This window comes from Felis catus, chromosome D3 (assembly GCF_018350175.1).
Source record: "Felis catus isolate Fca126 chromosome D3, F.catus_Fca126_mat1.0, whole genome shotgun sequence".
Lineage (NCBI taxonomy): Eukaryota > Metazoa > Chordata > Mammalia > Carnivora > Felidae > Felis > Felis catus.
In genome coordinates this window covers 86,063,906-86,078,255 of record NC_058379.1, presented here as the reverse complement: position 1 = coordinate 86,078,255, position 14,350 = coordinate 86,063,906, and the positions used below count along the sequence as shown (strand labels likewise).

The 14,350-nt window shown below is 39.4% G+C and overlaps 1 protein-coding gene across 1 annotated transcript in view; it reads right to left on the bottom strand.

Moving 5' to 3' along the window:
- Nucleotides 1–14,350, bottom strand: part of DOK6 (docking protein 6) — a 371,728-nt gene that overhangs the window by 219,208 nt on the left and 138,170 nt on the right. The window contains exon 3 of the mRNA XM_023242093.2: nucleotides 10,488–10,602. Within this exon, the coding sequence (XP_023097861.1) occupies nucleotides 10,488–10,602 (115 nt within the window). The remainder of the gene's footprint in view (nucleotides 1–10,487; nucleotides 10,603–14,350) is intronic.

The following is a 14,350-nucleotide window of genomic DNA, read 5'->3' as shown; positions in this document are numbered from 1 at the left end:
AAGTATGACCTCACCTTGACGTGGTCATGTCTGCAAACACACTATCTCCAAGTAAAGTAACAAGAGCTGGGACCTGAACATATCTCTTTGGGGGACACAACTGAACCCATTACAAGCTCTTTTTATTATATCATCCTGTTTTTACGCTACCAGAGCATTTTGTATTAATACCTCTCCCTAACATGTTTATAGTAAATCTTTTACAAATGTATGGATATACAAGGGACAAGTTGGTAAAAATAAATTCAGTCTTGAGGTGTATTGCACTATTGAATATTAATCGTTTAAAGCATTTTCTAGAAAGCTGAAACAAAAAAAAGCTTACATATTTTTGTTAGTTTACTGAGTGGCCACTTTAAGAAACATACTCCATTTTTAAGTCCGTATTCAACATTTCAAATTAAAAGGTTTTTTTTCCTACATAAAAATATTCAAACCATTTTTCTGCTTCAAAGATTTCAAAAAGTCTGGCACCCAATTATAGATGGTTTGATTTCTTAGAAAAGAACAGTTCTGTATAACAGAGTAGCATATGGTACAATTTTAGAGTGACACATCAAAGGTAATATTCTTTATGTAAATCCTGAAAACAAAGCCAGACCACATTTTCTTAATGTACAGGAATAAGGAATGACAATGACACCTCCTTCTCTGACTCTTGTCCAGCTGACACTCTATGTTAATTGTTCATAAAACTTGGAAAGTATTTTGTCAATTCTTGCATAGACAGTAATTAGTTCTAGAAGTACTTTCCAGGGGCGCCTGGGTGGCTCAGGCGGTTAAACGTCCGACTCTTGGTTTCAGCTCAGGTCACGATCTCGTGGTCTGGGAGATCGAGCCCCGCATCTGGCTCTGTGCTGACAGCATGCAACCTGCTCGGGATTCTCTCTCTCTCTCTCTCCCTCTCTCTGTCACTCAAAATAAATAAATTAACTTAAAAAAATTAAAGTACTTCTGGAGCCTGACTGACTTCTGGGGAAATCTCCTGGGTTGGCTCATAGAAGCGAGTTAGCTAGCTCTTCATTGTGTGAAATGACGGGCAGAAAGCCACACTGAGGCAGCAGGCAGGAAGGGTAGCACGCGGGGTGCGAGAATGGAGTGACCGTGTGACAGAGTGCGGGCACAGCAGACGGCCCGTGAGCTGTAGCTCCTTCTACTGTCCACAGAGTTCAAAGGTAGGCATCTAAAGGGTGACCGGTCAAACTGAAAAAGCAAACCATTGGAATCGGGGCAGAAAGAGGTACTCTAGGGATTTGTATTAGATTTTATTCTCCAGACATCAATTTCCAGAGTTTATCAGTCTTAAAGAGCGAGTAAACCAGGATTCATCAGTATTACACACATTACATTTAATGGCATACACTCCAATTAAATGTTAATTAGCTTATGCATTTTTCTTTCACAGTGAACCAATTCCTCTGTGTTTTCAGTGCCCTAAATCAGACGACCTCTTTCAGGTTTGGTGTACTGGCCACATTTCATCCTAAGACGAACTCACTTCAGCCATGATTTTGGCGGCTAGGCAGGGACTGCCTTCCACTGAATCTACAGACCATTTCACTCACCTGCATTACACATTAGTGCCTGGACAGTGCAGGGAATGAAGTCATAAAATGCTGGTCAGATCACTTCTGTCTCTGACTTGTTTATCACGCCAACGTTATAACACCATGCCCACATTTTACCGAATTAATTTAGCCTTTTTATGAGAGGGTGCAACTTAAGTTTGGTATTTTTATTCAATGTGAGTTGACAAAGAACACTAAGAATTTAGTCCCATTACGCTGTCAGTGCTACACAGCATTTCTCTCTCCCTAAAGAAATAACTTCAAAATCCCAACACATTTCAGATCACATAAGGCCACTAGATTCTGTTTTTTAATGATTTCTTCCAAATCTCTTAGCAGGATAGCTAAGGACCAGATGGTTATAAACCAGCCATTCTTTTCCACAGTGACTGAGTCAGCTAGAAATAGAAGTTGTTCCAAATTCATGTCTCCCATTATCCCCAAAGTAAATGGACTGCTCATAAGATGTGCTGGGCTGACATCACTTGAAACTTAAAACTGAAGGATTATGTTTATCCACAGACCATGTAACTCTGAGCAGCAGTGGTTACTATTTTTCTAATACCACCCCCAAATTTGACTTCTTAAATGCAATAAAATTGATTTTATCCTTTGTACTGGATATATACCAGCTGTTGAGTTCTATAAACTATGCTTTAACAATTTAAAGTCATATTTGACAATACAACTCAACGATTATCAAAACCTACTAGGTGTTTTCCTGGCTTACTTCTATTAAGTTAGTTTTATTGCCACAAATGTGGAAAGTTGTACAACCAGCAGTGAGTACCTGAAGTAACAGAACCTTTATATGGGGGACCTTCCCCTCATTCATGAGCATAAGTTGAACCCTTCCAAAATTAAATAATCTACATGGTTCAAAGGATCTCTTAATTGGGAAATAGAAATGCTTTTTAAAAATAAAAAAAAATACTTTTGGTGAAATCATGTACACACATTGTATTTATTACATTGTATTTATAATATTGGGCTATTTTGTAGTGAGTTCCATTCATCTAACTCCAAAAATGGTATTTTTGTCTAGCATGTAAAGCTGTAACACAAAAGCATAAGTTTATTTCTGTTTACAGGTTCTGTGCCACAGGTGAGAACCAACATAGGTTTTGTAATTGCATACATAACAAAAGCGCTAATCAAAGTAAAGACTTCGATGCATGCCTATTACCTTTCATTTTGATTTGAAGAATAATTTTTGACTGTATCCTTTTTGAACTTATTTGTGGTAAGAAGGATTATGTGAAGTGTGAGAAGCAGAAAACCACAGAAATCCTCTGGATTAAAAATGCTTTGTTAGGGGCGCCTGGGTGGCTCAATCGGTTGAGCGTCCGACTTTGGCTCAGGCCATGACCTCATGGCTTGTCAGAGCTGACAGCTCAGAGCCTGGAGCCTGCTTCAGATTCTGAGTCTCCCTCGCTCTCTGCCCCTCCCCCACTCATAGTCTCTCTCTCTCTCTCTCTCTCTCTCTCTCTCTCTCAAAAATAAACATTAAAAAAAACAAAAGCTTTGTTAAAACAATCAACAATAATAATGTAAGACCCAAATGTATCTTACTGACTAATACAAACAGGTATGGGGAAAAGATGTTATTTCAGAAAATAAGATTCTCTTAGAAGTAAGGATATAGAATTTGGATAATATAATGTAGACAAACTGACATCCAGGTATTTTGGGTACAAAGTAATACTTATGCAAGATTTTTAAAAATTAGTTATAAGTATATGGATATATGGGGACTTGGGATTTACTCAAATATTTTTCCTTTTTAATATGGGGGAATTTATTCAATTCATGGATATTTCATTATATATTTTGGATGGAAGAAATTATAAAAATAACTTCATTATATTATGGATAAATTCAGTGCTTCAAATAATTATTTCGGAAATTAACCAGGTTGTTCAGACGCTAAATACAAGTCGCCTTAAATTAGTTGGAGATAAGTTTCCAGATTTCACATACAGGCATACCACGTTTTAGTATGTTTCGCTTTACTAGCACTTTTCGTGCTAACCTGATGTCAGGGTGTTTACAAATGGAAGGTTCATGGCAACCCTACATCATAAAGTCTACTGACATCATCTTCCCAACAGCATTTGCTCATTTTGTGTCACATTTTGGTAATTCTGGCAACATTTCCCACTTTTTTGTGATACTGTGTTTGTTATGGTAACTGTGATCAGTGATCTTTGATGATATTATTGTCATTGTTTTGGAATGGCGCAAACTGTGCCCATACCAGATGGCGAAATTAACTAACAAATGCTGCGTGTGTCTGACTGTTCCACTGTCCCCATCTCTCTCCTTCTCCTCAGGCCTCCTCATTCCCTGAGACACAACAATGCTGAAATTAGGCCTATTAATACACCTATAATGGCCCCTCAGTGTTCAAGTGAAAGCAGGAGTCACACATCTCTCATTTTAAATCAAAAGCTAGAAATGATTAAGCTTAGTGAGGAAAGTATATCAAAAGCTGAGACAGGCAGAAGTTGTGACATCAGCCATGTTGTGAATGCAAAGGAGAAGTTCTTGAGAGAAATTAAAAGGGCTACTCTTGTGAAGCCAGGGCTAATAAAATGTAACAGTCTTCTTGCTGATACAAAGAAAGTAGTGGCGGTCTGGACAGAAGATCAAACCAGCCATGACATTCCCTTCACCCAAAGCCTGATCCAGAGCAAGGCCCAAACTCTCTTCAGTTGTTTGCAGAGAGGTGAGGAAGCTGCAGAAGAAGTTTGAAGCTAGCAGAGGTTGGCGCATAAGATTTAAAGGGAAGAAGCCATCTCTGTTATATAAAAATACAGGGTGAAACAGAAAGAGCTGATGTAGAGGCTACAGCAAGTTATTTAGGAAACTGAGGTAAGATATTTCATGAAAATGGTGGCATGAAACAACAGGTTTTCAGTATAGATGGAAACAGCCTTCCGTTGGAAGAAGATGGCATCTAGGATTTTCATAGCTAGAGAGGAAAAGTCAATGTTTGACTTCAAAGCTTCAAGGGACGGGCTGACTTGTTAGGAACTAATGCAGGTGATGACTTTATGTTGAAGCCAGTGCTCACCTACCATTCTGAAAATGCTAGGAACTTAAGAATTATGCTAAATCTACTCTGCCCGTGCTCTGTAAATGGAATACCAAAGCCTGGATGATGGCACCTCTGTTTACAACATGGCTTCCTGAATACTTCAAGCCCACGGTTGAGACATGCTGCTCAGAAAATAAGGTTTCTTTCAAAATAGGACTGCTTGTTGACCATGCATCTGGTCACTCAAGAGCTGTGACCAAGATGTACAGCAAGAGGAATGCTGTTTTCATGCCTGCTAACACAATATCCATTCTACAGCTGATGGATCAAGGAGTAATTTCAGCTACAGCCGCCACCGATAGCGATTCCTCTGATGGATCTGGGCAAAGTCAACTGCACGCCTCTGGAAAGCATCCACCGTTCTAGATGCCAGTGAGAACATTCGTGATTCGTGGGAAGAGGCCAAAGTATGAACACCAACAGGACTCTGGAAGAAGTTGACTCCAACCCATGTGGATGACCTTGAGGAGTTCAAGACGTCAGTGAGGGAAATGACTACCCATGTGGTGGACACAGCAAGAAAACTAGAATCAGAAGTGGAGCCTGAAGATGTGACTGGATTGCTACAATCTCATGGTAAAATTTCAATGGATGAGGAGTGACTGCGTATGTGTGACCAAGGAACATGGTTTATTGATATGGAATCTGCTCCTGCTGAAGATGCTGTAAAGATTGTTGAAATGACATCAAAGATTGAGAATATTCCCCATAAACTTAGTCGATAAAGCAGACGCAGGTGTTGAGAAGACTGGCTCCAATTTTGAAAGAAGTTCTACTGTGGGTGAACTGCTATCAAACAGCATTGCTTGCTACAGAGAAATTGTTCATGAAAGGAAGAGTCAGCCGATGTGGCAAACTTCACTGTCTTATTTTAAGAAACTGCCACAGTCACCCCAACCTTCATCAACTACCACCCTGATCCGTTGACACTGAGGCTAGACGCTCCCTCAGCAAAAAGATTACTGTACTTGCTGAAAGCTCAGATGACGGTCAGCATTTTTTGGCAAAGAAGTCTTTTTAAATTAAGGTATGTGCAATTTTTTTTTTAATGTGAAAGGTTGCATTTTATTTGAGTATGTCGAAGGTATGTGCATTTTTTTAGTCATAATGCTATTGCGCACTTAATAGACTACAGTTTTAGTATAAACATAGCTTTTATATGCCCTGGGAAACTAAAAAATTCATTTGACTCACTTTATTGCAACATTCACTTTATTGTGGTGGTCTGGGACCAAACCCGCAATATCCCTTAGGTATTCCTATACTGGCATAGTTGAGCTCTTTTCCCTTCTTTCTCTTTTCCTTAATGACGATAAGCAGAATCTCTTAGCCAGATACTGGGTTTCCAACATCTAAGCCATCTGCTCCTTCGTTTAGTAGGCATTGACTTGAGAGTGAACATGTCCAAAAAAAAAAAAACAAAAAAAAAAACCAAGGATCAAGGAGTCTCTTCAAGTAATAGGCAAGCTCCAGAAATTCTTATTTGTGTTCCACAACATTCCACTCATAGAGTTATCGCAGCAGGTCTGGTGGGCCATGGCAATTCACACACACAAACACACACACACAGCACAATGATCACTTACTCCCTCTCACGCTATCACAAACACACAACGATCTGTCATCTGGCAACTTAAACAATTTTCCCCATGGGGCTGCCAAATTAGTTTCAAAAAGTTGTTTTGAAAAAAAAAATATCTCTTGGGAAAAGCTGAATGATAAATACATCATTATCACAAAACTTACATACAAATTTTGCTCATTTATTACTTCATTAATGCAACACATTTGCATTAGCACCGTGATGCTGGTGAGTCTAAGGTGAGAAGGAAAACATGGTCATGTCCTCATTGAGCTTATATAAGATGGAGAGATTGTGAACAGGGTAAGTGAAGGCCAAGGTCAGGGTGCTGTGGATGTGGAGAGCATAGGCACTGATGTGAAGGGCATGAGACACCAGTGCCAAAATGAAAGCACACGTGGAAACGTCCAGGAGAAACGGTGCGCAGGGGGCATCGTAGGCTGGGGAGGGGCTCACGCAAGGAGTCCCTGTTAGAAGGAACAACACACACGTGTCCCCCTGTCCACGTTTCTTTGTGTTCACAAAACATACAGAAGCTACATAGGCACACACTTAGGATTATTTTTGTTGTTTGTCATTACTGTTGTCAGTTACTTTTTACCGTATTAGAATATACCAAACATTTTTTTCCCCTCCAAGTCCCCCCTAGCCTGTCATTAACTTAAAAATATATCACAGATGACCTTAGAGATAGTATAGAGATATTTTCTACTGCAAAGATTTTTGAGATAAGTACAGTAGTAATAAAAATATTATAGAGAGATTCTGTGTAAACTTTGCCCACTTTCCCCCAATGGTAATATTTTGCAAAATTATAGTATAATATCGCAGCCAAGATAATGACATTGATTGTGCACTGATCTTATTCAGATTTCCCCAGTTCTACTTGTACTTACTTGTGTGTGTGTAAGTTCTGTACATAATTTGCCACCTGTGTGGGTGTGTTTATGCACCATTATAATCAGGATAACTGCTCAGTGCCAACGCAAGTTCATGTTACTTTTACGACCCTTCATCCCCTTGGGCCCCCACACCTCCGATCCCATTCTTAACCTCTGACAAGGACTCTGTTCTCCATTTCTAAAATTTGTCATTTCACAGATGTTACACAAATGGATTCACAAAATATGTAATCTTTTCGGATTGACGTTCTTTCACTTGGTTGGCATAATTCACTCAAGACTCATCCAGGTTGCTGCATTTATCAATAGTGTGTTCTTTTTTGTCGCTGAGGGGTGTTTCATGGTGTGAATGCACCACAGTTTGTTAAAAGATCTCTGGCTTCTTTCTGGCTTTTGGCTATTGTGAGCAATGCTATTATGAATATTTTTTTGTATGCGTATATGTATGTGCATGAACATAAATTTCCATTTTTTTCCCGAGATAAATGTCCAAGAAGGCAATTGCTGCATCGTGGAATCATTACATGGTTAATTTTATAAGAAGATGCTCGCCATTTTCCGAAGTGGCTTTACCGTTTTATAATCCTGCCAACAATGGATGAGGGATCTAGTTTCTCTGCATCCTCACAAACATTTGGTGGTGTTACTTTAAAAAAAAAACAAAAAACTTTTAGCCATTCTGACAGGGGCATAGTGACAGCTTATTGTGGTTTTATGGTTTTTGTTTTTTTCTCACTGTAGTTTTAATTTGCATTTCCCTAGTGACTAACTTACTTTAAACACTGGATGCATGCATTCACACCTTCACATGTTCATTTCATATAAATGGGATAGTTCTATGCTGGGTATTTTCTTCTTTTCCCTTTTTTGCTTGCATTTTTCCCCATCTTCCTTTTCCAACCACTTCATTACTATCTCCTCTCACCCCAGGTCACACGTGTTAAAACACACACTATCTCTCTCATTGTTTCTTTTACAAATGCCATTATTCAGTACGCACTTCTCTGATGACGTGTTTTGCTTGAGGTACTAAAATTCATACAAGTGTCTTCAAGTTAATTGGCTTACTCAGAATTCTTCCTAGTGATTGCATAATATCTTGTGATGAGGATATACCGCAATTCGTTCAAGTATTTTCTTGATAGCCATTCCTTTGTTTCTGATTTTGTTGTAATTACACATAATTTGCTTAAACCTACGACCTCACGTACTGGTGCATATATTCGTACAGGATATGTTCCCAAAGAGGCTCACTGAGTCAAGGGTATGCATATTATTTAATAGCAGTTGTTGGTTTTCTCGAAAGAAAAAATTGAGGCAATTCACATTCTCAGTAGCCATCATGAGAATATACTTTTACATGCATTCGCATTAGAAATAAATCTGAGAGCTCCTTTTCATTTTGGCTTCAACCATATTGCTATTTTGATTTTCACATCTGTGACTGCTTTACCGTTGGGCTCTTTTTTTCCCCAAATAATTTTGCCATTTTATCAACAGACATGGACTACTGATCTTAATTAACATTGATATAAAAAATCAAATCTGCTAGAAAAGATACTCAGATTCCCTGTTTATGTGTTTCAAGCAGTTTCTTTGTTTTCCACTGTCATGTGCCATGAAGTTACGAAAATTTAAGAAGCTTGTGCCAAAGTTTCTTAAATACTTTCACTACCAGCAAGTGAAAGCCGTCAAGCAGACCGCTCTATCTACATACAAAAAAGTGATTTAAAAAACAAATAATTCAAATAAGTCATAATTTAAACTAGTTGAAAACTCCGTGCTAGGAATCCAAATAAAGCCATTCTTTTAGTTTTACACTTGGATCTATCTTCAGCCTCGATGTCTGCAAATTCCTCTCCTGGATATTAAGGCCATTTCGTTCTAACGAAGGACCCTGCATCTGTCAAAACTCTTACATGAGCCATGAAACCACCACTGCCACAAAGAAAATACAAATAAAAATAATCTTAAAAAGCTTCCAGTGTCAGACTTGTGGGTTATGACTCTTGAGTCCGAATTTCAGAAACATAATTCGATATCATTCTTCACTGAAATAACAGACTTCAGCGTTGCCTAAGCATACACACAACATGGCCCAGTATAATTTCAAAAATGTAAAGCAGCACAAACATACAAACAATAGTGAAAATTATCTTTTATCTTTTCTGGAAAACCAATTTTCTGGTTGTTAGTTTCAATAGGAGACAAGAGCTAAGAGCTCAGAGAAAAGTGAACCGGTTAGACAGGAAACATGAAGGCACACGCACTTTTAGATGTGAATAACGGCAAGGTTGGGACAGGTTCCGTTATAAAATGGAATTGATATCACCAGTTACCAGACTTCTATGCGATGCCAAAAGTCAATTTTAAATGATGAAATGAGTCCAGATGACGGGTGGAGAGAAGGATGGCAAAAGGGATTAAAAGCATCCAAGGAGAGAGAAACACTTTGATAAGTCCCAATTCACTTCAGCAAAACTGAGAGAAGCGTAGGTGAGGAGGTGTGAACCATTTTATTCGGACAAGGCGAATAAAGAATAAGAGAACCTGGTATGAATGACACCTAGAAACTTCATAACTCCAGAAGCTTTATTTCCTTTCCAAAAAATAGTAAGGCTTCTACTAAAGACCTATTACTTTAAATTCACATCTTTTGAACCCTTACTGTCTTTTGCTTCCATCCACTGTAAAAGGAATGCACTCCTCCACTGAGCAAAATCTTTAAAAAGCTGTAATAAGCCAACTAATACGTTACTTAGCGCAGGGATTTCAAAATGAAAAATACTGCAAGTTCGAACTATAAACTGCCTTGTGTCTCAATGATGTCAGAGTGCTTTATGAGCTGGGATGCCAAAATTCAATCTGAAATGTATTCCCCTGCAGTACTGAGAAGCCATGAAAGCAACCAATTGCTCAAAGTTCTGTTCTGGAATGTCTGGGGACTTCGGCTGTGCTCTGCCACACTTTCGTGGCAGCGCAATTATTTTCCCAGCGAGTGCCTACAGCCGCACCCGGCAAGGACCACAGTACGAGTCGCAAGCTTGCCCTGACAACAGCTCCCAGGCACCGTTTACTTAATTCTTCAAGCTCGCATGGAAACCTCCAGAGTCCTCTGACCACCTGGGAGCAAAATCCAGACACAGACAGATGACAAACAAGCACCCAAGACATCTGTAGAAATCAATATGTTGAGCTTCCTCCTAAAGTCTTCTACAGCCCAGTCTTACCACAAAACGCCTTCCTAGTCAGTGGTGTAACTTCATCCATCTGGGCCATTGTCTCGGGCGCAGTTCCATTTCCACAAACTGTAGACAGAGGCTGCAATTGCTTACCTGACTCACAGGCAAATGTCTTTGACGTTTCATCATGAAAGATAATTGCTACTGCATGCTTCTTTGTCTCTCGAGGCAGTCTGGTTATATTTTTGATGTTGTGCAGTTCAGTTACCTTGAAAGAAAAATATTTTTCACTTAGTATATAATGGAGGCTGTATACCAGAGTGCTGAAACAGAATAATCCGTTATTACTCTCTTAAACCAATCTCCAGTGAACATTTGTACTCATTTCCAAAGAGCTGTAGCCAAAAACAATACAGAATGAAAAAAAAAAACAAAACAAAAGATGGCTTCTCTTCCGCCCTCAGTTTTGATCTTTGCTGAATTTCGTAACTCCATGAAAGCGAGGACTCTGTCTTCTTATGAAAATTGTATCTTCTGCCAACAATAGCTGGCGTGGCATATAGAAGATTCTCAGTAAATTTTTGTTAAACACTGATTGGATTTAATAACTCACCCCTCTCCTAACTCTCAACCATGGTGCAAGTTCCTGGTAAGGCCATAGTGACGATGCAAATGGCACCCGTCAACTGGTAGAAAAAGTGGCTTGAAAATTTGAGGTCCTTAAATATAAGCAATGGACTCGCTTCCCTGAAAAATGCACCTGGCGTTCATAACTTCATGTACCCACTGCTACCTCACCACATTCTCTCATTAAGGCCCACCCACGATTCATGCACCCAAGTTAGCAATTCCTTACTCATTTGGCAATTAGTAAACATTAAACACACTTATTTACTCTAGCTCCAAACTTTTTATGGAGCACAAGGTCTTCTGCTACAACTTGTGCACCTTTTATTTTTCTCCACAGTCCACAGAAATGGGAAATGTCTATTCTCCCAATTGCTCTGCAGACACATGGCAATAATACTGTTGTATGAGGTAAATTTTTTAATTTGCTTCTCAGCATGCTGCATGTTGTTACTTCTTCTAACACAAAGGTCTGACAGGTTTGTTCTCATTTTCACTTAGTTCAAATATTGAAAAATTTCCCTCGAGGTTCCTTATTTGACCCATGTATCGATTAGAAGTGTGTCGTTTAACTCCATACATCTTAGGATTCTCCAGCTACCTTGCCATTATTGATTTTTAGTTTATTGATTGATCGATCGATTTTTTGATTTTTAGTTTAACTCCACTGTGATCTGAAAGCAGATATTGTACAATTTCTATTCTTTTAAATTTGTTCAGGTATGTTTGGTGGCCCTGAATGTGGTGTCCTTTGGTGAATGTCCTGTGAGAGCTGGGAAGAATGTGTTCTGCTGTTTGATGATACTGTCTGTAGATGTCTATTATATCTAGTCGACTGATGGTGCTGCTGAGTTTAACTCTGTCCTTACTGAATTTCTGCCTGCTGGATCTGTCCATTTGTGATGGAGGGATATTGAAGACTCCAACTATGATAGTTGATGCATCTATTTCTCTTTGTAGTTCTAACAACTTTTGCCTCTGTTGTTAGGTGCACCCACATTAAAGATCTTTATGTCTTCTTGTAGGATTGACCAATTTACAATATGTAATGACCTTCTTTATTCCTGATAACTTTCCTTGTGAAGTCTTCTTTGTCTGAAATTAAAAAACTACCTCCCCTTTTCAAATTAATGTTAGCATGGCATATTTTTTTTTATTTTTTTTTCAACGTTTTTTATTTTATTTTTGGGACAGAGAGAGACAGAGCATGAACGGGGGAGGGGCAGAGAGAGAGGGAGACACAGAATTGGAAACAGGCTCCAGGCTCTGAGCCATCAGCCCAGAGCCCAACGCGGGGCTCGAACTCCCGGACCGCGAGATCGTGACCTGGCTGAAGTCGGACGCTTAACCGACTGCGCCACCCAGGAGCCCCTAGCACGGCATATTTTTTTTTTTAATTTTTTTTTTCAACGTTTATTTATTTTTGGGACAGAGAGAGACAGAGCATGAATGGGCGAGGGGCAGAGAGAGAGGGAGACACAGAATCGGAAACAGGCTCCAGGCTCTGAGCCATCAGCCCAGAGCCAGACGCAGGGCTCAAACTCACGGACCGCGAGATCGTGACCTGGCTGAAGTCGGACGCTTAACCGACTGTGCCACCCAGGCGCCCCAGCACGGCATATTTTAACGAAACTTTTAATTATAGTTTTTACTAATGTTAGCCCGATATATTTTTCTATACTCATTTACTGTTAATCTATGTGTGTCTTTATATTTAAGGTGGGTTCCTTTTTGAAAACATGTTGTTAGATCTTGTTTTTGGATCCACTCTGACAATCTCTGTCTTTTAATTGGTGCATTTAGGGGCGCCTGGGTGGCTCAGTTGGTTGAGCATGCGACTCTTGATTTTGGCTCAGGTCATGATCCCGGGGTCATGGGATCGAGCCCCACATCAGGTTCCATGCTGAGCGTGATGCCTGCTGGAGAGTCTTTCTCTCTCTGCCCCTTTCCCCCTGCTCGCATGTGCTTGCTCTTTTTCAAATAAATAAGTAAGTAAATAAATAAATGAAATAAAATTGGTGCATTTAGACTGTTGATGTTTAAAGTGGTCATTGATGTAGTTGTACCATCTACCATATTTGCTGCTGTTTTCTCTTTGTTGCCCTTGTTCTTTTTTCCTATTTTTGTCTCGTACTCTTTTTCTGCATTTTATTATTTTAATTGTGCATTTTATATGGTTCTATTTTTTCTCCGTTCTTACAATTTTGTCTTCATAGCCAGACATGTGTGTTGTAAAAAAAGGTAGGCTGTGGCTGGCCTGGTGGGGGGGGGGGGGGGGGGCGGGGCAAGCATTCGCTAGTTCTAGGGTAAGGTCTCAGTTGTTTTTTTATTTTAAGGTCTCAGTTTTGGACTTAACAGGTGGACTTCACAAGTGGGTCTCAGTTCTTGCCGCCTTAGGTGGGAAGGGATGGCTAGAGTGGACAGGAACTGGGTATTTCCCTTGTCTTTGAGAAGGGTACCAGCTTTGACTTGCTTGATCAATGTTCAGTGCTTGTTTTTTTAATCACACATGCTTTAATCGCAAATGCAGGATGTTGCTGAAAAGATTTAATTCCATCCATGACTCGCAACGCCATCCTAGAAGCACTAGCAATCACCAGCTAGTGTCTGAGGTGGAGAAACACGTACAGATATATTTCATGTATTTTTAAATTTTTAGTCCTCCAATTTTGAAGATGCTACCTTTGATGCTGATGAGGACATGATAGCAACAAAATAATTAAAAGCATCAATTCAAGACCAAAAATTGTACCCATGCCATGGAAACTAATGTCTGTGAAATAAAACTGTGAGGAAAGCCTGGTTATTTGTCATGTTCCCTTCTAAAACCTGTAGTGACCTAGACTCAGCCTCATAAAATAACAAACCCATTTCTCAGAGTTGTTGGGTAGGCTGTCCAGAGGAGCCTTTTTATTCTCTGTCCCAATGAATTTACAGTTCTGTCACACTGCTGAAAAGTTCATTTTAAGGCATCTTTTTTTGATGTTTATTTTTCTATTTGTAATTATCTCATTAACATTAACATGCAAAATTGGGGCGCCTGGGTGGCTCAGTCAGTTAAGCGTCTGACTTCAGCTCAGGTCATGATCTCGCAGTCTGTGAGTTCGAGCCCCACGTCGGGCTCTGTGCTGGGAGCCTGGAGCCTGCTTCGGATTCTGTGTCTCCCTCTCTCCCTGCCCCTTCCCCACTCATGCTCTGTTTCTCTCTGTCTCTTTCTCTCAAAAAAATAAATAAACATTGAGAAAATAAAAAAAAAATTAACATGCAAAATTAAAATCGGTAAAATAAGTGATTTTAAGCAAAATAACTGAAAAAAGATTTGCTTCATATACATGCACATACACAAATATACATATACTATGTATGTTTTTTTATATCTACTTATATAT